Source organism: Drosophila santomea, chromosome 3R (genome assembly GCF_016746245.2).
Source record: "Drosophila santomea strain STO CAGO 1482 chromosome 3R, Prin_Dsan_1.1, whole genome shotgun sequence".
In the NCBI taxonomy this organism is placed as follows: domain Eukaryota; kingdom Metazoa; phylum Arthropoda; class Insecta; order Diptera; family Drosophilidae; genus Drosophila; species Drosophila santomea.
Window position 1 is genome coordinate 8,818,298 of NC_053019.2, and position 21,952 is coordinate 8,840,249.

The window sequence follows — 21,952 nt, forward strand, 5'->3', positions numbered from 1 at the left end:
TGTATTAAATATATTCATTGTTATTCTTTCGAATGAATGCCGATAAGGTGCAGTCACCACGAACGCGAACAACTCAAGGCCGTTTAATCGTCTCATCTCTAGCGGTTGACTTTATTTTGGCGTTTTCTTGACATTTAACTGTACCGTTTAAATGTAGCATAACTATTCGAAGAACCTAACCCCGAAAACTCGACGTAAGAGCGAAAAATAACCCCCATAATGAAGATGAGTGCTTTTTTTAAAACTCAAAAGTGGAACAACCACCGCCGCCACATCGTGCCATCTCTAGCGTGCACGCGTTTCGTGATGAATGGTGAGAAATCGCAGAGAAAACATGCTTAACAATAAAAAAAGAAGAAAACCAGCAGCTAACGCTGGCTGATTGATATAACGAGGCAGGACAGCGGCGTAAGAGACAAAAATTATAAGTTAGTGTAGAGAAAAAATCGCTCTTCGCGAAGAAAAATCTGGTGACGAATCGTTTGCGATCCGATGAGCAACATAAACGTAAACACAGTGCCCAGGCCGAGTCCAAATGCCAATGGGAATCCAAATGCGAATCCAAATCGCAGTGTGGACTCCGAGGAGGAGGAGGGCGATGGCCGGATGAGCGACAGCGGGAGCAACTCGGCCAGCAGCCAGAGGAGTCGCACGTCGAGCAGTAGCTCCTCGGATTCGACGAGCGGTTCCCTGGATGATGATCCGGATGGCGAGGACGAGGATATGACCGACCAGGACGCGGGCAGTGCCTCGGAAACGGAGGACGACACCACCACCTGCCGGTCGGACGAACTGGAGCTGGCGCAGCTCACTGGGCGGGATATCTTTCGTTTGCCGCGGGGCTTGTGCGAAAATGCAGCCATTTTTCATGAGTTCTTCTCTCTCGAGACCTGGCAAATGCTGCCCCATCACCTCCAGGCCCGGCTACAGCCAATGCTACCGGACTTCTCCCGTTTGGTATCTGGACAGGCACAGGCCGGTGCCGAACAGCAACGTACACTGGTGCAACTATTCAATGGTGGCCTTCAGCGCTTCGGCCAATCTCCACTGCTTCAGCTGCAACGCCAACTGGAAGAAGGAAACCTGCGCCCGGATGTCCTTCAGCTGCGAAGGAGCATTCAGCATTCGGGCAGAAGAGAATTTCGTTTCCAACAGGCTGAACGCTTAAGCCAGCTAGCTAAGGAGCTCTTTCTATCAAGGGAACAGCTTCTGCAACATGCCTACACCTCTGCTCCACCCTCTGATGGTGCTCTTGGTAAAAACCTGCCAAGGCCGCGTTCCCGTAAGAGAAAACCGCCCACATTCTCGATGGAAAACAGATTTTGTTCGCAGCGTGCCAAGAAACGCTATGCCCAAGAGCTTCTGGAACTTATGGGCGGGCTAGATGCAAAACCCGGCGACATTAGTGCGGAGGAGGAGGAAGAGGACGAGGAATGCTCACAGCTCATGGACCGCTTGGCCAAGGCCCCGCAGGAATTGAAATTGGAGGAGCCCAAGGCTCCGGAGCCGGCAGGTCCTGGCAGGCCCTCGAATGCGGCAGACAAGAAATGCATTTACAACACCTTCTTCAAGCGGCGACCTGGTGTAGACGACGACCTTGTGCTGCGCTCCATGCAGGCGGAGAAAATTCCCCAGCTCAACGACAAGAACTTCAGGAAGTATCTAAGGGACTACAAGCGCCGGAAATTGGAACAACCGGTAAGTCATTGGCCTGTTGTGTAAATACAGTTGCGATCTATGTCCACAATATTCTAATTGGTACCAGTTGTTGTTTATTTTTTAAATCAAATTATCTTTTTTGTTTGTTTTATAACTTAAAACGTAAAACAATTTCCCACAAGAATTTCTAATTGAGAAAACATTAAAATTCCAGGAGAGTCCTGAGTTCGATACATCGGAGGTACGACTGCGCGACATCTGCACTCGAGCACAGTTTGTCGGAAGCTTTAAGCCAGGTCGAAAACCGAAAGCGCTCATGGCCCGCCTCAATCCAGATCCACCCGCTCTGGTGCCCATTGGAGTCACGCCTACGAAAGATGAGTTTGTAGATGAGGAGCCCATGCTGCTGGATGAACCGCACCAACTGTACGGCCGCCGAGCACCGGAAGACCATCCGGAGGAGCATTTGCCGCACAAGGAGCCCCCGCCTATGCCAAAGAAAATAATGCCCGCTCCCGTTGTTCTTCCACATCCCGTGCCCAAGCTGGAACCTTTGAATGCACCCATAACAAATCCCAAGGCGAGTCCCACGACGCCCAATCACTCGAACAACACGATTACTGTTCCTGCAACCGCTGGACATATCACCGGCAGCCCCACCCGGGAAGTGCAGATTCGTCCGCCAGCCTCACCTCGCCCTGCCTCCTTCTTCTCTCTGCTGAGGGATCTATTTGTATCCACACCGCAGCACAGGCTAACATACGGCGAACTGCAAATTTTGTTGTCCAGCTGGCGGGAAATCAACTCGGATGCCGCAATACCTATCGGGGAATGGCCAAGGTTCCAGCCAGATTGGTCTAAGCTGTTACAATCGGCAATCAATTTCTTATCGGGTGATTCGGCTTCCGTTCCTGCCGATTACGTTCCCTATATTGAACACAAAACTCAGTTGGGAATCTACCAGTGGATAGGAGCTGGTCGGGACTCGGATGCAAGGCTCCTCAGCCTATGTCAGTTCTGGTTGCGAACCCAAAGGGAGGAACAGTCTCAACTAAGCCCAGTTTTGATTTCGGGTGTTCACCTGAACTCGATGGTGGATGCGTCACCAACACCGCCTCCAAGATGTCCGACCACCTGGACTGTGCGCTCAGCAAGCCAGGCGGAGATCCTTGAGTTCCAGCGCCAGGAGAGAATACGCTTTGAGTATCCGCATCGACCGTTTACCTATCGTCTCAATGGGTATGAGAGTGTGGTGGGTCCAGTCAAAGGAATCTATACCCAAAGTCTGCCACTGAACAAAGCAAGGGGTCACGCAGTTATGGTGGATGACCGACCTCCATTTGTGACTATCTTGACCCTAGTACGAGATGCTACCGCCCGGCTTCCCAATGGAGAGGGCACCCGCTCCGAGATCTCCGAACTGCTCAAGTGCTCCCAGTATATCAGTCAACAAGCTGCGGATAATGTGTTACAGACCATTGTGAGTGGTGCCTTGGATCGTATGCACGGTGGTCCGGATCCTTGCGTCAAGTACGATGCCAGGCGCAAGATCTGGATTTATTTGCATCGAAACCGCAGCGAGGCGGAGTTCGAGAAAATGCATCGGCATAACCAATCCTTAGTTAAACAGAAGCAGCAGCAAAGAAAGCAGCTGAGCAGACCTAAGATACCAGACGACGGCTCTGGCTTAGCTCCAGAGCACCAGCAGGAGCAAGTACCCGCCTTGGTCCCATCAGTGGTCTCACCGGTTCCAGTTTCGGTGCAACAACCAGTAGGTGCCGCTCTGCAGATGAAAAAACCTCTTGCCGTTAAATGTCCGCCAGTGCCGCCCTTAAAATATCATGTACCACCTGGCACGCCAAGTGCAGGAACAATTGTAGCAGCCACAGCCAATATAAATGCAAATCAAATCCCCATGCAGCAGATACAGAAATCTCTGCTTAAGCCTGTGGGAGTGCCCAATTCCGTTCCATCGCCCGTTCATCGGCAGTTGGCAACTGCTAAATCTGGCACCTTCGCGATCTCCAAGATCAGTCCCACGCGTAATACCACGCCCATATTGGTATCGACTCCCAGTGGCTTGCAAACAGTGCATGTAGCAACCACTCCAAATCAAGGAGGAGGATCTGTTCCCTCTACGGTTGCCAAAAAGCTGACCATCAAAAAGCCCGTTCCTAATAACAAAATAGGAAACTTTATCATACCTTTGGATCAACAGCAAAGCGGTCAGCAGCAACAGCAGCCGGGTCAGCAACAGGCCCAGCATGTGAAGGTACAACCGATTGCTGGAAAACCCAAGGCAGTCACTATCACCCCGCGTCCTCAGATGCCGAAGAACATTATTCGTCTGTTGCCTGCTGGAGGAGCTGCAGTATCCGGGAACCCAGTAATAGGTACCAAGCCGAACTCTGTTCAAATCCTCGGACCCCGCGTAGTTCCGCAAACCCAAACGGTGCGTCCGGCTCAGCAGAAGATCGGCGCTGTTTCCGTTGTCGCCAACAAACCTGTTACAAGTATTTCCGCTACAGAAACTGCAAGTCCTGTGACAATGAGCACTATCAGTTCTCCTGTTACGGGGGGCGGAACGATAGTAAAAATGTCACCTCAAGCATTTGCCAATCTTCAGCAGCAGCAGCAACAGCTGAAACAGAAGGTGAACAATGCCAGTCCTGCCCTGAACTCACAGCAGCAAAGGATCATTGTGGGTGAGTACGGCTCTTAGTGTATTTAAGTAGTTGTTATACAGATTATATTATATAATCCTTATTTTATTTTAAAGGCAACACGGCAATTTCCTCGAACAAGAAAATCGTATTCCAGTCGCTGACGAAAGCAGCACCCAAAATACTCACCACATCGCCAAGTGGCTCGGTAACCAAAGCAACGACAAATTTGTCACCGCAGCAGCAGAGAATTGTGCTGCAGAACTTCAAGCAACCGGTAATGGCTACCAATCAATCCGGTACCTTAACGGCAGTGGGAGGAAATGCAACGCGCGTTATTCGAGCTACTCCAGCCACATCTGTAGGAACTGGAGGAATAGTGGGAGCGGGAAACCCTCAAACAGCTGGGCAAATCATCACTTTGGATAGTCTGCTACAAAAGCAGCCTGCTGGGGGAAAACTGCTTACAACCGCTGGCAACAACATCTTCCAGTTGGCCACTTCCTCAGCGGGAAATGTAATTACACTTAGTCCCAACCAGCCGACGAAGCAGTTACCCACGATGACACGAATTGTGAGTGCTACCAGTACTACTTCAGCAACTGGAAACACATCGACTGTGGTACCCAAAATTATTGGAAAAACTACTGTGCTTCCGGGAAAACCACTACTACTGCACGCCAAAACATTAAAACAGCTTGGCGGCAGTAGTGTGGCCACTACCCAGACCACTACAACGACGACGACAGCAGTTGCATCAGCGGCAGTGGGAGGAGCAGGTGGAACCCTGGTTGCGGGAACTGGAGTGACTAACGCTGCCGGGCGAACAACTCAGAATATTGTGATTGGGGGTCAGACGGTGAAGCTGCAGGGAGCGGTAAGTGATCTCGACCAGATCATAAGCGTATAGTATTTGTTCTTAATCCAATGTTTAATTTGCAGATTTCCGCTCGAGGTGCCGGCGCACCCGTTCAGACTGTCATTATGGGCAACCAACTGTTGCGACTAGCCAGTAGCAGCAGCAATAGTGGAACTACTTCCACTAGCGGCATAGCGACGGCGCCCAAAACGTTGCTAATAGGACCGGGAGGCACTCAAACCTTACGCTTGACCAAGAACGTACTGGTCGCCAACAAATCAATCACTAGTACCGTCAACAGCAGCGTTGTAAACAGCTCCACAACGACAGCAGCACCAGCTGCGACAGCGACGACAGCGCCTGGCAACAATCTCGTATTCGCCGTGCAAGGCAACGGTGGACAACTCTTCTTCTCACCGGGACTGCAAGGCATGAACCTGAAGCCACTGTCCAGCTTAAAAGTGATACCCATGGCAACAGCATCGGCAGGTGGTGCAGCGGTAGGTGGAAAAATCTCTGTGACGACGGCGGCCGGGGAAGCAGGTGCAAAGACGCTGACTACAAAACTAATTCCGGCTACGGTTCTCAAGACGGCCACAGGGAGTGGCAACTAGGAGGCTCAGGAGCGGAGAGGCTTGTTAACCACGTTGAATATCCTTACCGGTTACACTTTCTTCGATTTTGTTTTTGAACAACACGTGTAATTTATCTATGTAGGCAGAAAGATTGCAAATATTGCTTCGTACTAAGTAAATTTAATGGACACTGATAAGATGTCCCATCCAACAACCAATTTTATGAAACAGTTTATAAAATAATATATATATAGAGACACCCAATAAAACTCAAATGAAACCAGAAGGGCCATGTTTGCTTGCAGTACAAAAACAAATGTGCTTTAGTTTCAGTTATTCACTTGCTTCGCTAGATAAATGAAATATCAGCAAAATTCCAACTCTTTAATTTAAATAAGAAAGTAAGTATATTCCAACCAAATACGTAATAGTGAGAAAATTTAATGGAAAGATTTCAACGTTTGCATTTGGCAGACCAATGGGAAATGATGTTTTGGCTATAATTTTTACAAAATGAATGAATATTGAATTATAGCTATACGCTAGAAATGCTACAAACTAAACGACATTTTGCGGCACCTCCTTGTGCTGCTTTAGATGTCTGTTAAGCTTAATTTTCAAGTCAAATGACCTGCCGCAAATGTTACACGAGATGTAAGCTTTTTCTGGCACCTGCTCGGCAGGGGAGCTGTCGTTGAGTGTCGCTTCTGTTCTGGTCTCCTGCTGGGCGGAGCTATCCATTTGGGCAGAGCTGTCTTCTTGGACGATGCTTACTTCGGACTCGATGGTTGGCTTCTTGTTTATCTTTGCAATAGGCGACGTTAGCATTGCCTGAGTGGGCTTTCTCATGGGTGATTTGTGTTCTGAAGAGCGACGTCTCTTTCTTGTCCTTGTGTGTCTAGCCAGCACATGAGCCTGCAGCTGCTTAGCCTCTTCAAATGTGTAGCTGCAAAATGCGCACCTAATGACACGTTCAGTTGGCACGGATGATGGTGAAGCGGATGAAACAGGAACTTCAACGTTTTCAGGTGTGTCCGTCGGACATTGGGTGTCCGCTGGATTGGAAGTCTCTTTTGCAGGAACACTGGAGTCCTCGGTAACATTAGAATATTCTGGAACAGTGGATACCCCAAGAATATTTGAGCCCTCAGAGGCAGTGGTGTCTTCAGCAACACGGCCTTCCAGTAGAGGGGAAGAAGATAACTGTGGAGATTGAATGCCTTCCGAGGGGAAAAGTTTTACTGGAGTTTTCTCCAATAATTTCAGATGCTCGGCAAGTTCGGCTTCACCCTCTACGCATAAAATATAATGTTGAAAAAAATGAGACCGTTGCATTCTTCTTACTGACCTTCTAAGTGCTTTTTCAAATGTGCTTGTAGCATTGCGTTTTTCACAGCTGCAAATGCAAATGTTAATACATTAAATTTGTTTTATAAATGTACTGTACTCACTTTTGCCACAGTAAGTGCACTTGGTGCGTACGTGCACAGCCTGCCTGTGCTCCTTGAGAGTCTCTTTCGAGTTGCAGATGAACCCGCAAACGGGACACTTAATGTGCCGCTGTAACTTGTGATACTTTATGTGGAACTTGATGCGCGATTCTTGGGCATTTGTGAACTTTTTGGCGCAAATATGGCATTCCCAGTCCTTAAGGAGATGGGTGCGGCGCATGTGTTCCAGATGCGCATCCTGGTCGGGGGATTCGTAATAGCATAGCTTACAAGAAACAACAGGCGAGTAAATCGGGGGCGGAAGCGGCGCTGTCGCATCGTTGTCATCATCGTATGTAAATCTGACTATCTCCTCCTCCTCCTCCTCCTCCTCCTCCTCCTCCTCTTCGGAGCCATCGTCGGCCGTTCCAGATGCATCATCAACAGACGGCGTAAACATTCCGGCCGTTAATGCATCGTTGTCGATCATGTCGAAAGTGGAATCAACCGGCGATGCAAAATCTTTGGGCTCGGGTGGCTGAAACTTGTCAATATTCTGCACTGGCACTCGGGCCATGTGCTCCTCCTTAATGGGCACATGCGGTATGTCGAAGGCGGCGCACACGCGTCTACTACCGTCCTCGTCGCTGATATCCTCCTCGTCAGTGTCCAGATATATAAATCCGCAGAACTTCTCCTCCTCCGGCTCAATTTCCCGTTTAATCACGATCCCATTGTGTTCGCGCTGATACTCGAGCTCGCTAAACTGCTCCTGTGTCTCCACACAGCTGCGCTTGAATTTAAGCAGCCGGTGGAACTCGGCAATGCAGGCGATGCACATGTACTGCGGTTGTCCGTCCTCCCTCGCAACCTTTGGAACATAAGTTAGGTCCAGATAGTACGATTTTATGACTACTCACCTTTATGTTCCAAGCACTCATCTGTTCAAGGATCTCCGCCATACTTGCGACGGCGGCGTCATCCGAGCCGAAAATGGGCTTCACAATAGCCTGGTCCATGTCCATTCCCATGGTAAAGTAAATTCCGCATGTCCGGCAGGGTTCGATGGAGTCCTCACTGAAGCCATTCAGATCCGCACTGAATTCCATTGTGCGCAAGCATATATCCAATTTTCACAGGAGTACGCTCCACAAAGCGACCATTTATCTTTTTGTTATTTACCGAAATTGGAGGTGGAGCATTTTGGCAGTGTTGCAAAATCATACACGTCGGTCGATAGTGAAGGATTGGGGGTGATAGAGATGCTGGAAATAGATAATTAGCTAGATACCAATGATAATAGCTAGATCTTTGATATTGACATAGCTAGATCGTTATATTCAAAACAGCACTGTGGATCATTTGAAAAACATCAGAATGAATGAACTCATTGTGTTTGTAAACACTAATATAATAATAATATAATATGGTATGAATTAGGTTTGCTTACATTTTAATTTTATAAGTTTATTGAGTTGACACGTAACTGCTTAAGAACTCATAAGAACAAGTTGTTAGAGTTCAAAAATTTCTTGATTTAGATGATCGCCGTAGGTCATCGAAAGTTATCGATTCACCGCCCGGCCACTTATCGACGATTTCCAGCACTGTGTCATTGTTTTTATACGAAAAAACACAATCATCCGCCGTCCGACCAATTGTTTTCCTGCCTGCCCAGCAACTGTATCGGAAATCGCCAGAGCCGAGCGCGGGATTCCAGCATCCCCGGAGAGAGCAATGAACCTCACAGAGCAAAACCCATATGGAAATGGGCTGCTGTACGCAGCCTTCAATCAAGACCAGGGTACGTACATACGTGCGGATGTGTGCTGTTTACATATACGATACACCTTATCCGTATAATATAACTGGCTTATTGCGTTGCAGGATGCTTCGCCTGTGCGACGGACACGGGATTCCGGGTCTACAACTGCGATCCGCTGAAGGAGAAGGAGCGCCAATACTTTCCAGAGGGTATGGTTGTGAAAGAGAGAGTGCGGGAGACTCCCACGGCAAAAAACCAAAAACCAATTCCATTGTCTACAATGCAGGTGGTCTCAGCCATGTGGAGATGCTGTTTCGCTGCAATTACTTAGCCCTAGTTGGAGGCGGCATTCGGCCGCTGTACCCGCCCAACAAGGTGATCGTGTGGGATGACCTGAAGAAGTCCCCGGCCATATCCTTGGACTTCAATCAGCCCGTGCGGGCGGTACGACTGCGTCGGGATCGCATCGTGGTCGTGTTGGAGGGAGTGATTAAGGTGTTCACCTTCACTCAGCAACCACAGCAGCTGCACGTGTTCGAAACCAGCTCAAATCCCAACGGGCTGTGTGTGCTGTGCCCGCACAGCAATAAGAGCCTCCTCGCATTCCCCGGCCGTCGAACTGGCCACGTTCAAATTGTTGATCTGGCCAACACAGAGCGGGCACCGCTGGAGGTGATCGCTCACGAGGCTGGTATCAGCTGCATTGCCCTGAATCTGCAAGGCACGCGACTGGCAACCGCCGGGGAAAAGGGCACCCTCATTCGTATCTTTGACACGGAAAGTGGAAAGAAGGTTTCGGAGCTGAGGCGCGGAAGCAACCATGCCAACATCTTCTGCATCAACTTTAACCACCAGTCCACAATGGTGGTCGTTGCCTCTGACCATGGCACCATACACGTCTTCAACCTGGAGGACAACAAGCCCCGTGAATCCTCGCTGCCCATAATACCCAAGTATTTCTCGAGCCAGTGGAGCTTTGTCAAGTTTTCGATACCCCAGGGACCTCGTTGTGTTTGTGCCTTTGGCGCCGATCCCAATTCGGTTGTGGGTAAGTTGCAGCTGGAGCAGATCCCTCTCTGGGAATTCTGTAATCATCATTTTGTTCTCTTATCCAGCCATTTGTGCAGACGGCCACTATTATAAATTCCTATTCAACAACAAGGGCGAATGCAGTCGAGACATCTGCACACAATTCCTTGAACTGCAAGACGATGAGACCTAGGATACAAGTCGTACTGTTGCGAACGCCTTTGATGCATCTATACAATTATATATCTCCATGGAAATGTGTTATACAATATTACTTATAAGCATGCTTTAAAATACGTTAAAAGTCGAGTTCACATAAAAGTAGTTAAACCTTGAGACAAGATTGTGGATATTTTATATTTTATTCGAAACATTCACCGATAAACCTATATGCTCATTTAACTTTAATTTAAGCCTCATTTAATGCATTGTTACGCCATCTGTAATTTAAATAACTGAACACATTTTTTTCTTCCACTTTGGTCCGGTTTGAGAATTTAATGAACTGAGCTTATCGTGTTTGGTCATTTGCCACTAAATTGTTTATTAGTTAAAGGGACTTTGCTCATTTCACCATTTCCGTCAGCTATGGTATAAAGTCTTTTATGATAAGTAACCCTTCTGGAGAAATGGTATCTATGAACTTTTAAACGTATTATTGATAAAGTTTGGTAGAGAATCATTGCAGTATCTTTGCTTTAACCTACAAATAAAATAGGCGAATCCCATTTCGAATTAAACATGTTACATAAAAACCAGGTCGCATTCATAAAACTAAATTGTTAAGTTTATTTCTCAGAAATATCACTGGAATGTTAAGCACTTTTAAATAATGTTTAGGTGATGACACAGTCCACTCGCAGCTCCTCACAAATGTGTGGTGTTGCTCTCATCGAAAGCCGGATTGGACATCCCAACTCCTGCTGTTCTTCCGTTTTGGGAGCGCGGCGTAAAGTCGCTCTGTTGCAAATGGATAATCTTTGCCTGTTGCTGCGATGTGATAGGCACTTGGAAGTTACTTTGCATATTAATGGTATTCCCGGGGAACTGTGCTTCGTCCTTGAAAGGTAACTTGTTGCTGGGCTGCTTGCGAAGCAGATTCACATCGGATTTCTTAGAGAAATGAGCTTCGATTTCCTACAATGAGTATATTTGTTCAAAAGTAAGATTATATTCTATATACGTTTCTAATCCTATAAGTAATTACAAAGCAAAATTTTATACTTACACCCAGTGTGCGCCCTTCAGTCTCTGGAAGCGTAAAGTACAGGACAATGGTGCCAAAGAAGGCCACACTGGCATAAAAAGCGAAGGTTCCGGGCAGAGTTAAGGCACTCAGCATCACCAGGAAGAGTTTGTTTGCCAGGAAGCCAAATATATAGCCCACTCCGCCGGCAAATCCCGATGCGGAATTACGAATCTCAGCCGGAAACACCTCGCCAATGAGAATCCACGGTAACATTCGTATACCCAGATGAGAGAAGAAGGCGGAGAGTAGTAGCAGGATGAGTGGCACCCAGACCAGGTAGTTGTGTTCTTGTTTCGGCACCACCAGCAAAAGTTCCTCCACAAGGGGTGGCTTCAGCGAAGTCGATGGTGGCGCCAGCGATGAAGATGCTATGGGTTCCGCACTGCTCGATGGCTCAGGCCACATGGTGGTGTCCATTGGTGCATCGGTGGTCATCAATTCATCCACCTCCCTCTTACTGCGATTATAGATATTCTGATCGAATATTGTAGTTGTTTCCATGTCGGGTAATAGGGTAGTAAAGCGCTCCGTTTCCTGCCTGATCGCCTGTTGTTCTGTCTCAAAGATCCTGGATATATTTTGCTGAGAAAGAATCCCCTCCTTGGGCACAATCGAGGAGGCATTAACCACCACGTTGTTGACGGTAAATCCAGGCACTTCACTCAAGAAATGGGCATAAGTGGCAGTGCCAAAGAAGCACAGACCGGTGCCCACCGTTGAAACCAGAACCAGAGGTCTCTTTCCGGTGAAGTGAATTAGGACAACGCCCAGGATGGTGGCCAGCATCTCAGCCACTCCCAGCAGAATTGTGGCATGGTACTTGTTCATCGGAGCCTTGAGGGTGTGGAAAATCTGCACAGCATAGGTTTGCAGTGGGGTCTTTCCGGAAAAGTGACCCGTGAAAAAGGAGAACGAAACCAGTAGGAATGGCACCAGGAAGCTGCGTTTCCGCCACATCCTCAGCCGTTGACCCAGTGTTCGGCGTTGACCCGGCGGAGGAACTCCATCCGCCGACAGTTCGATGGCCTTCTGGGTGATCAGTTCATCGTAGAGCTGATTGAACTCCGCCTCTATCATGTGCTCCGGAACCCAGCCACGTAGCCATTGCAGAGACTTCACGGCCTCCCGGAAACGCTGCTCCCGGATCAACCAAACCGGACTCTCGGGCACAAAGCACAGCATTATTATGGTGATCACCGGAAAAGCCGAGCTCACCGCCGCCACACTCCGCCAGTCCATCAGGGATCCCAGGATGAATTGTATGAAAACACCCGTGATGACACACGTTGTGCCCAAAGCGGACAATATGCCGCGGTATTTGGGCTCCGTAATTTCCGCCACATAGGTGAGCACCTGCAATAAATCAACAAGGTTAGTCGTTAGTGGAGTTCGTTTTTGCTTACTTCAAATGCGATTTACAAAGATTTATCTTTGTTAACCCGCCAAATGTCAGACAAATTCTATAGTTCTATCGAAAAAAGCTTTAAGAAGAAACACTAGATTTTAAAATTAAATGCATCAGTGAAAAGATACACTTTGTATCTTTCCTCTTACCTCCTACCTTCGTTAATTACTTTGTTTGTTAACATGTTGAGCTAGAGGGTTAATAGTTAAATACCAGCAGCTTGTGGCAATCTGAAGTGGCAAGTATCAAGCAAACCAAAGTTCTCAAGGAGTTTGGCCAAGGTGAACAATTGTGGCAAGAGAACTATGTGGGTCAGTGTATGCAGTCACGGAGACAATCGACAATTGACATAAACATACTGAACTTTGCAATCGCAGATGCTACTTAATGGCCATGTGTGATGAGTTTCTATGCAAACGGTTAGTTTTGGGGATAATATGTGATCACATATCACCTTACAGTTTTAGTGAGTATTTTTTAGTTCCCACGAAAATCGACGCAATCCGTGTAATCCTATAGTAATCTAAGCATACAAATTGCAATCATCCGCAGCAAATGGTATTCCATCATGAATAGCATCACTTTGAGTTTCGACACTGTGAAAGATGAAGCTCTTGTGTTTTTTGGTGATTGTAGCCGAACTGAAAATTCATACTAGCAACACTGTATTCAGAACTCGGTGGCCCACTTATGTCCAGAAAATACACTACAATAATCCAGTGAAGGTAGGAAGTTCTCTTTGTGTATAAGGGGAATTCCTTATAAAAAAAATCTCATCATTTAAAGCCACCCGATTACTGCAATTCCGCCATTTGTCCGCCAAACAAGAAGCACATTACCTGCGGCATAAAATTCGTGAGTAGCTAATTGATCAACGCAGCAATCAGATAACTGCTTAGTTAAATGCCTTTGCCAGTGGTCACCGAGATGCGGTAAAGACCACGAGGGCGTTAGGATGACCGATTATCGAGCTGATATCGTGCGGAATGTGAACAACTTCCGGAGGCAAGTGGAGAGGGGCCTGGGCATTCTCCCCAAAGCGGGCAAATTGAAGAACATCAAATGGGACGACGAGCTGGCCGTGATGGCGATGCGGGTGTCCAATCAGTGCCACGAGCACTCCACCTCACCCTGTGTAAATACGTTCCTCTACAAGGATGTGGGCGAGTCCTCCGATTTCGTTAAGATCAACCAAGTTTCCAAGGGCTTCAACGTTATCAGCTTCCTTAATTTGTGGTTTAGCTACCACAAGATGATGAAGCGCAGCTATGTGAGAAGCTTTCCCGACATTTCCCCGCAGGACCACCTAATGGTCTTCGCCAATCTGATCTACGAGAAGAACAAGAAGATCGGCTGCGGAATGCTCAAGTCCGGCAAGGGGCGCTACCTCACCTGCCTCTTCGATAAGAAAATCAAGCCGCACGAGCCGCTCTACTACACTCGTTTGGCTCGCACCAATACATCTGACTACTACTACGAAGACCAAGCGCTAGAATCGAATGGTAGTAGCACAGAAGCAACTGTATCCACTGTAGCAACTGCAGAGACCATTGATATTTGAATTGAATGTAACTTGGCTTAATCCGATGAATTCAATTCATTTGGCTAGCACATTAAAAGCCAGAAAAATCTAGAAAATATTTTCGTTTCTTTATCTGCAACGCGATAAGATCAGCTACTTGTAAAAAGATTAGTCATAGAGTATAGCAGTGATTCCAAATAATTTTGCGGTTACAACAGCTAGGCGTTAAAATTCGCAAGGTGTCGAGAAAAGTGATCCCCCTGTACGATGGGAAATATGCCAATGAATAGATAAACAAAGAGTTTTGGGGGGGGGAGTGGATATCGGCATTGCGTTTGCACGTGAGAGGTAAACACCCAGTACTACAAATCAGTGCGGTTGGGATTCACTTACCGGCGCCTCCATTAATCCGCCACCGAGACCAGCCAAGCATAAAGCCGCATACAGGTGCTCCGTGCGCGTCGCAAAGTGAAACATCAGCCAGGCGGCCAGAATCGGCAGGTTGACAAACTGCAAAATGCAAAGGAAGTGGGTGGTTAGTACGAATGGATCGGTTCGAGTGGATAAACATAATTGCATAAGCCCCACAAAGTCACGCAGCTCGATTCCAGTTCAGTGTGCCAGTGATGCGATCTGATCGGTGCGATCGGTAATCGGAGGAGCACCTGATGAGCCGCTGGTGATTGCGGTTGCAATTTGTATCTTTTCAGGTGTGTGCCAAAAAAAATTACACCCTTAGCTAGGGCTAAAATTGCTCAATTTGGTTAACACTTGAAGTACGGATCATCAACAGCTTGGCTTTTCATAACCCCAATTATATGTCTAACCTGCATTGCCCTCCGTTTGCCCAGTGGCTGCGTTAAGAGTCCAGAGAAGAGGCATCCCAGTGGCACACATATCAGGTTGATGGAACTGAACCAAGAGATCTCGTCCTTGTTGAGGACTATGTCGCCACTGGTCTCGCTGCGTCCCTCGCCTCCCTGAATGGCGGGTATCACGATCGTGGGGAAGCCCAAGGTCATGCCATATCCTTAAAAAAAACACGAGCAGGTGTTGTTTCGATATAGCAATCAAAATTAATTGAGTTATACTATTGATTCCGTGTTAGGGGAGTGAAATCGAAGTTAAAAATGTAAGCAAAAGTCAAGGAATGTTAATCATACAGCAGCAATGCTTGGAAGTTAAGAGAACAGAGTTTTATTTTTTACTTTGATTTACTGTTGAGCTGCTAACTCAACAGCAAAATGATGAATGTTCTAAGCAAAATAGGGTTTTTAATGTTCGTATAATTACTGGCAGTTTCGTTTACTCACTGACTTTAATTATGATTAATAGGCATGAATAAAACGCAAGCTATTTACGAGGATATAAAACCAATCAGCTGAGGTTTCCTGAATTTCATTCCCCTGGGAATCTGGAATCTGGGTAGCTGGAAGATGTGTGTTATTTACCGAATAGCAATATGTTCTTAATACTAACAGCTAAAAACTGTGGGAGGGCGCGTCGGAAGTTGCTGACTTCCACATCGCCGGTCGCAATACGTCCGCCGTTGCTGTTTTGCATAAACAATGGCCGATCGTTCAGCGAGCTGCAATGGAAAAGTGTGTTTTTTCATTCGATTAGTTTCAGCTGGCAATTAACTATGGTTTATTGTTTGAGCGGGAACTCTGTAGTGCATATTATGCGATTTTACCCGTTTTTCTCAGCTGTTGCGCCAACTGTGGCAGCCTTGCCATTGGACATCACTGCGTATACTTGATGCGCGGCGTATACTTAATGCACCTTTCTGTTTGCTCAAGTGGCTGCTGGCTGCTAGTCTTTGCCTTGTGCGCAAGGTTTTTGTATACCGATCAAACTGTGGCTCTTTTCACTTAGTTGGCAATCATTTGGCCATCGTTATTGACAATTATCATTATTTATCGATGGTTTCGTCGGAGAGTGCTAAGTGGCAAAACCTTTCAAAGTCACAGACAAACAAAAAATCTTATAATTGGACATTTATTGGTCTTCTTGTTTCGGCCGCTTTCTTTCGGCTTACTTATTATGCTATTGGGAGTGCTGAAGTTTTTGACACAATTGAATGTTACGTGTTTATATGTAAGCGATTCGAAAATAATTTCTTTTTATACTCTAACGCGGAGCATTTTCACATTGGGGACGGGCACAGTTATGTAGGCACTTTAAATATATTTAAATAATCACAATATTTTAATTCCACTTCAGATATGCAAAAGAGAAATCTCGTAGCACATATTAAGCAAATATAAACGATATATTGGACATTTGCATGCAATTTATGCATATGAGCAAAGTAAACCGAAGTTTGGAAGCAGCCAAAACAAAAAGAAGAGCCGAGCCTTGAGCATGAAAACCAGCTCATCCGAGGTGCATAGGGTTCGAGATGAGGTTGAGTGGTACGGTTGGTAGGTTGTCTATGGGATTCGTAATAAATCGAATTTTGGTCACGGGACCCAGTGAAACCGGTTGAAACTATATTTTCGAGATGAGCCGAAAGACGTCTATGCCGACGACCCACCGTTTAATGTGGCGCACCCCAACTGTCTGCCGAAAATGTTAACGCGTATTTTCACTTATTTTCGGCAATTCTTGTTTACATTCGTGCATTAAAAGAAATTTTTAAATTTTCGACATGATATTTCAGTACTTTGTCTTTACTTTGTTTACTTGAAATGAATTTTTTGCAATGTAGCTTTATATTTAGGGCATTGCAAATAAATAATTAACGCGGTTCTTGCATCGCGTATCTCCTATTTGCAATTGTCTTCTTGAGCCCAAGACAAATAACATGGTTGGCCAGCTGTTGCAAAATTGACTCTCTCATTAATGTCAATATGTCAGCGGTTAATGGCCAAGATACGGCGGCCGAAACTGCAAACTTCTGGCTAAATAAGGGTTATAACCGCGATGTCGGCTAAGATTGCGTGCTACGGAAACAACTCGCTGCCGAAGCTGAAACACTGCACCCAATCGATGTCACATATAATATACGCAAGTGGGACATTTGTCAAGATATCCCAAAAGTTATAATCGGAGTGTTGAACTTTCGAATGCGGGTTTTTGCCCGAATTTCCAACTGGTTTTAATCAGCGGCCAAAAGGGTCCGTGACGAAGTTGTACCGTGAGTAAGTAAGGTGTAAAATATAAAGACTTTTTTGTATATTTTTAGTCCGAAACCGATTTGCTGGAGGACTTAACGCTAAGACCAGAACGCGTCGCGCGGTCAAAACAAACTGAAACCGAAACCGAAGCCGAGCGCGAATCTTTGTCCCGTTACAACAAAGCTTTCCATTAAGCTGAGCTTACAAGACGGAGCTCAGCAAATGAAATGCGACGAAAGCTCGCTTGGCATTTGTGCCATTTGGAATGTAGGCAAGCAAAAGCAATTTGGTAACCAATTAGGCGGCTAGAAAACAAAACAAAACCCCGAAATCCCCCAAAATGTTATTCAGTGAGCGGGAGAACAATTGAGCCGCGCTGACAAACCAGTTTGTTGTATTGTATTTAACTGATCATTGCCCGGGTACTAAATCTTCCCACTAAATCAGCATCGAATCGATCTGACATTCATAAAAAAAGCATTAATTTCTTTCTGAATTAAAATGAATTCTGTGTCGTACATATGTAGGTTCAGGTCCAGCATTCCGGTTCGAGTTCACGAATATAACCACAAAGCCGTATTCTATATAATGTACGATGCAAATACGAACAGGAAAAGGTAAATTCTCGCCATAGTTAAATGACAGTTGCATAAACCCGACATACTTGAATGGAACGTCAAGCGGCTTTGATCTCGCCTCTACAAATACTGTAAAGCTACTTAAGTTCACTTAAGCTCAAATAAATAAATCTTTGCAGCGTCTGCCATTGTGATTTCGCACATCAAAAAACTCACAAACGAGAGTAATGTAATTTATTAATAGTGGCAACTTTATTAGATACAAAATCATCACCTCCCCATTTAGTAAACTCTTATTTAAGTGCTCCAGTTAATTGCTTTCAAAGTTTTTTAACACATACTCACATATTTGTTGTATTAAGCAATTTATTTGAAAAAAAAACGGCGCTAATATAAGATAAATGGGCGTATACGTAACGAGAGTCTCAATTAACCGACCAAATGTTACCCTGTATGTGCTATTAGCCAAAAAATAATTTATAAACCTACAAGCATATTCACCTATTCATATTCTCGAACTGATAACATAATATCACATATCTGAAACACAGCAAGTTACTTGGTTTAAGTACCACACGTGTCACAATACACCTTTGAGTTTCAGTTTGGTGTTTGCCTGTGGAATTTGCTTATTTGTTCAGGGGCGTGAAAATATAATTACTTGGGTAATTGTGAAATCAAGCGCATTTTTCGCACAGTGGCAATGAACTTCTAACGTAATCTCTATGATAAGCTTAATTGCAAGAAGCTGAGGTCAAAACGAGTCCAGATTTTGATAAGCGTGTCTGCATCGATTAGAACCCCAATAAACCCTGTGAAATTTTTGATTTGCCAAAGTGACGTCGACGTCGGGGCAAATTGCACTTTAATTCGAGCTGAATTTCGCATTTCAATGGGAGATGTGCTTTTTCAAACGAGTTTTGTTTACCCAGGTACTTCCTTTTCCACTCAATTTCCGATCTTAGCATCTTTTTGAAGGTCGTGGGATTCTGAAAACGGGAAAAATGCCTGTGCAACAATTTGAACTTAACGTTTTGTGTGCGCTCATACACGTGATCATTGTTGTCGGCAGTGATTTATGTTTTTTACGCACACACAGGCGGTTTGTCTACTATTTGGGTTTTAATTATAGTTCGTCAGTTTCAGCTCACAATTAACGGAAATGTGTAAATGTGAAAATAATCGGCATCAGCCGATTATATAAGCAATACCACGCAGTGGGTCAGCAATGAATTTTTAAACTTTCCGATTCCCGTGCACTTTTTATTGATCTTCCTAACTAATCACTCTTACATTGCGGGTACTTGCCGACTTATATTTCGGCGCAAACGGGCTTCTGCCATTTTGGAAAATCCTTGTATTTAGTCAATTTTATCCAATGTATCCATGCGTGGGTCTAGAGCTCCAAAGGCTTACTGAAATTTCCAGCCCATAATATTTTACTAAACAGCCCAAAAATTGAAGTGGTCCCTATAAGTTGTTGTTCTACAAATTAGCAAACGAATGCTAATTTATTGGATCAGCAAAAACGCCCATGCATTCGAGTGGTGAGAGACGAAGTTCTCTGTTAAGCTGGCAGTGCTTGGTACAGATTTCACAGAATTTGCATTTATTTAACATATAAAATTTAAATAATATTTGTCTATAAAACGTATATAATTAAAGTTTTGTTATTTGTTATATTTTGCGCATTAAAAAACCGTTGACAGTGCTGCCACGCTGCAGTTTTCTTATTTATTTTTAAGTCGACTACGTTGCCATATCAAGAGATAAAAGCATAAGTTATCGATTGTCAGCAGAAGAAAAGTCCGTCGCTAATGTTCCGATTGTTACCGCGTTTTCGTAAGTTCTTAGGAAGAATCCGAAATTAATTGCAATATCTGACCTTAACTGGATGTTTTGAAACAGGAACACTATCTATAATGTCTGGAGGTACCCCACCAAAACGCTCTCCCCTTTGGATCGGCACCCACAGCGGGACTTTTCACTGCGATGAGGTGGTCGCATGTTTTATGCTCAAGCAATTGGAGGAGTATAAAAACGCAGAGATAGTCCGCAGTCGGGACGACAAAGCATTGCAGGAAAAGTGCGACATAATAGTGGACGTTGGCGGCGTTTATGATCATGCCAAGAAGTTGTACGATCACCACCAACTAACTTTCAAGGAAACTTTTAGTTCACTTCGCCCAGAAGTAAGCGAAGACTTCAACGTTATCAGGTAAATTTGCGGTTTTAGTTTAAACGAAACCATAAAATCCAATGTTATTTCCTCCAGGCTAAGCAGTGCTGGACTGGTTTACAGTCACTATGGGGAGCGTGTCATCCAGAGCATTTTGCAGCGCGAAAAGGGAATTAAACTCTCACCGGAGAATCTGCAACTGGCCTTCATTCAGATTTATAGGAACTTTATCAGCGAACTGGACGCAATTGATAATGGAGTATCCATGTTCGAGGGCGCCGAGCCTATATACAAGATTTCCACCCATCTATCCGCACGCATTGGCAAGCTAAATCCCTCCTGGCAGGAAACTGGCGTGGACATCGAAGACCGATTCAGACAGGCAATGGATACTGCCGGTCGTGAGTTCGTGGACAACGTTGTGGAGGTGTGCTGCTCCTGGATTGCAGCCCGTGATCACGTACGAGAGGCGCTGAACAATGCCAAAAGCGTCTATCCAACCGGCGAGATTCTTGTGCTAAAGAATTTCTGCCCCTGGAAGTCTCATCTGGCAGATCTGGAAAAAGAGTACAAAGTGGAGGGTGTGCCCAAGCTGATCGTCTTCAACGACGGCAGCAGTTGGCGAGTGGCCGGAGTTCCAGTGACGCCTGCCAGCTTTGAGGGTCGCAAATTCCTGCCTACCCCTTGGCGGGGATTGAGGGACGATGAACTAAGCCAAAAGGCGGGCATCAAAGATCTCATATTTGTCCATCACAGCGGCTTCATTGGCGGGGCAAAGACCGAGGATGCTGCCATGTTGTTGGCCAAGAAGTCCGTCGAGTGGACAGAAGAGCAATAATTTAATACAACTTAATGTGAAATAACAATTTTAAAATAGAACGGATTTGTATCTAATTTTTATAAAAAAGAAATACGCATATGTTGTACCTAAACAAATTTTATTTGTATGTGTATTTCGGTAAATGTTGTATACAAAATCACCAATGAAACTCCTAACATCATCTAGTCCATGCGGGTCTTCAGTGTGCGCTCCGTAATCTTGTCCTTCTCGATAATGTAGACGGTGGCGCCCCAACCGCTCATGGCGTCGCGATCGAAGGCGTTCACAATGGACTGGGCGATGACCTCGAACAGCTGGTCCGGCTCCAGATCCGGTTTCCACAGAGTTTCGCACATGCCATACAGTTGCTCCGCACAGGTGCCGGCCACCACAAAATCGTCGGGTGCGTTGGGGCAGCCGATCAGGTCCATGTTGCAGATAAAAGGCTCCATGGTCTTGGGATCCAGGCCGGCAACGACCGGCTCAATGAAGTATGGGCCAAAACGGTGCTCGTACAGGAAGCTGGACATCATGGCCGAGAAGGGCTTGGGGCACATTTCGCGGTTCTCGCGTGTCTCGTACAGATTCTTGCGGAACATCAGGCGATCGCGAACTGTCAGGATGTCCGTCTGCAGGCCAGTGAGTCCGAGGAACATCCGTGGGCCGATGTGAAAGACCTTCTTGAAGTCCGTGGAGATCGTCTGAGCCTGAATACCGAATCGGTGATCTGTGGCAATGGCCACGCAGTCCTTGCCGCGCATGGCCACTACACATCCTCCGTTGTAGGCTAAAATCGACATGGTGGCGGTGCTGTTCGCTCAGCTCAATTTAATCAGCAGGAAAATAAAAATTTTGCAAAATGCTAAACGCCGCCTGGGATGATGACTTTTTGTTTCTGCTCTGCGTTGCCAGACTACAAGTGTAAAATGGGCTAATATTAACTGGCATCATAGGAGTGAGGTGGCAACGCCTGCTAAAGAGATTTAAAATCGAATCGCATATTTTATAGCTAGTATTTTTAATCGGTAAAAACGAAACCATTTTTAAAATTCAAAAATAACCCAGCGAATGTTAAAGCGTATATTCATTATCATTAAGAT

At 45.8% G+C, this 21,952-nt stretch overlaps 7 protein-coding genes across 12 annotated transcripts; 4 read left to right on the plus strand and 3 right to left on the minus strand.

The window, feature by feature from the left end:
* Positions 1 to 161: 161 nt before the first annotated feature.
* On the plus strand, positions 162 to 6,042 carry LOC120453332 (nuclear factor related to kappa-B-binding protein). The gene is made up of 4 exons (XM_039637992.2): positions 162 to 1,698; positions 1,874 to 4,364; positions 4,439 to 5,199; positions 5,265 to 6,042. The coding sequence occupies exons 1-4, from the start codon at positions 493 to 495 to the stop codon at positions 5,793 to 5,795; spliced, it is 4,989 nt and encodes a 1,662-aa protein (XP_039493926.1). The 5' UTR covers positions 162 to 492; the 3' UTR covers positions 5,796 to 6,042.
* Positions 6,043 to 6,139: 97 nt separating this feature from the next.
* Positions 6,140 to 8,414, minus strand: LOC120453334 (zinc finger protein 687b). The gene is made up of 4 exons (XM_039638000.2): positions 8,107 to 8,414; positions 7,208 to 8,057; positions 7,105 to 7,152; positions 6,140 to 7,048 (listed from the first exon to the last, which is right to left on the minus strand). The coding sequence occupies exons 1-4, from the start codon at positions 8,293 to 8,295 to the stop codon at positions 6,315 to 6,317; spliced, it is 1,821 nt and encodes a 606-aa protein (XP_039493934.1). The 5' UTR covers positions 8,296 to 8,414; the 3' UTR covers positions 6,140 to 6,314.
* Positions 8,415 to 8,788: 374 nt separating this feature from the next.
* LOC120453335 (WD repeat domain phosphoinositide-interacting protein 3) lies at positions 8,789 to 10,316 on the plus strand. Its single transcript, XM_039638001.2, has 4 exons — positions 8,789 to 8,990; positions 9,074 to 9,160; positions 9,238 to 9,999; positions 10,067 to 10,316. Exons 1-4 carry the CDS (start codon positions 8,924 to 8,926, stop codon positions 10,171 to 10,173), a joined length of 1,023 nt encoding a protein of 340 aa, XP_039493935.1. The 5' UTR covers positions 8,789 to 8,923; the 3' UTR covers positions 10,174 to 10,316.
* A 429-nt stretch (positions 10,317 to 10,745) lies between these two features.
* Positions 10,746 to 19,282, minus strand: LOC120453333 (facilitated trehalose transporter Tret1). 6 transcript variants are annotated; one of them, XM_039637995.1, is made up of 7 exons: positions 17,295 to 17,409; positions 15,850 to 16,111; positions 15,608 to 15,744; positions 14,984 to 15,186; positions 14,550 to 14,666; positions 11,209 to 12,582; positions 10,746 to 11,117 (listed from the first exon to the last, which is right to left on the minus strand). In XM_039637995.1, exons 2-7 carry the CDS (start codon positions 15,897 to 15,899, stop codon positions 10,848 to 10,850), a joined length of 2,151 nt encoding a protein of 716 aa, XP_039493929.1. In that variant the 5' UTR covers positions 15,900 to 16,111; positions 17,295 to 17,409; the 3' UTR covers positions 10,746 to 10,847. The 6 variants fall into 6 exon arrangements, with proteins under 6 accessions (XP_039493929.1, XP_039493930.1, XP_039493931.1 ...); XM_039637996.1 differs by lacking the exons at positions 15,850 to 16,111; positions 17,295 to 17,409 and adding an exon at positions 19,147 to 19,282; XM_039637997.1 differs by lacking the exons at positions 15,850 to 16,111; positions 17,295 to 17,409 and adding an exon at positions 19,162 to 19,254.
* On the plus strand, positions 13,222 to 14,272 carry LOC120453338 (venom allergen 3). Its single transcript, XM_039638003.1, has 3 exons — positions 13,222 to 13,359; positions 13,421 to 13,489; positions 13,551 to 14,272. The coding sequence occupies exons 1-3, from the start codon at positions 13,240 to 13,242 to the stop codon at positions 14,193 to 14,195; spliced, it is 834 nt and encodes a 277-aa protein (XP_039493937.1). The 5' UTR covers positions 13,222 to 13,239; the 3' UTR covers positions 14,196 to 14,272.
* Positions 19,283 to 19,605: 323 nt separating the features above from the next.
* On the plus strand, positions 19,606 to 20,968 carry LOC120452863 (MYG1 protein C27H6.8). Its single transcript, XM_039637308.1, has 3 exons — positions 19,606 to 19,695; positions 19,762 to 20,071; positions 20,129 to 20,968. Exons 1-3 carry the CDS (start codon positions 19,671 to 19,673, stop codon positions 20,868 to 20,870), a joined length of 1,077 nt encoding a protein of 358 aa, XP_039493242.1. The 5' UTR covers positions 19,606 to 19,670; the 3' UTR covers positions 20,871 to 20,968.
* Positions 20,950 to 21,775, minus strand: LOC120452864 (proteasome subunit beta type-3). The gene has a single exon (XM_039637309.1). The coding sequence runs from the start codon at positions 21,650 to 21,652 to the stop codon at positions 21,035 to 21,037; it is 618 nt and encodes a 205-aa protein (XP_039493243.1). The 5' UTR covers positions 21,653 to 21,775; the 3' UTR covers positions 20,950 to 21,034.
* Between the last annotated feature and the right edge of the window lie 177 nt (positions 21,776 to 21,952).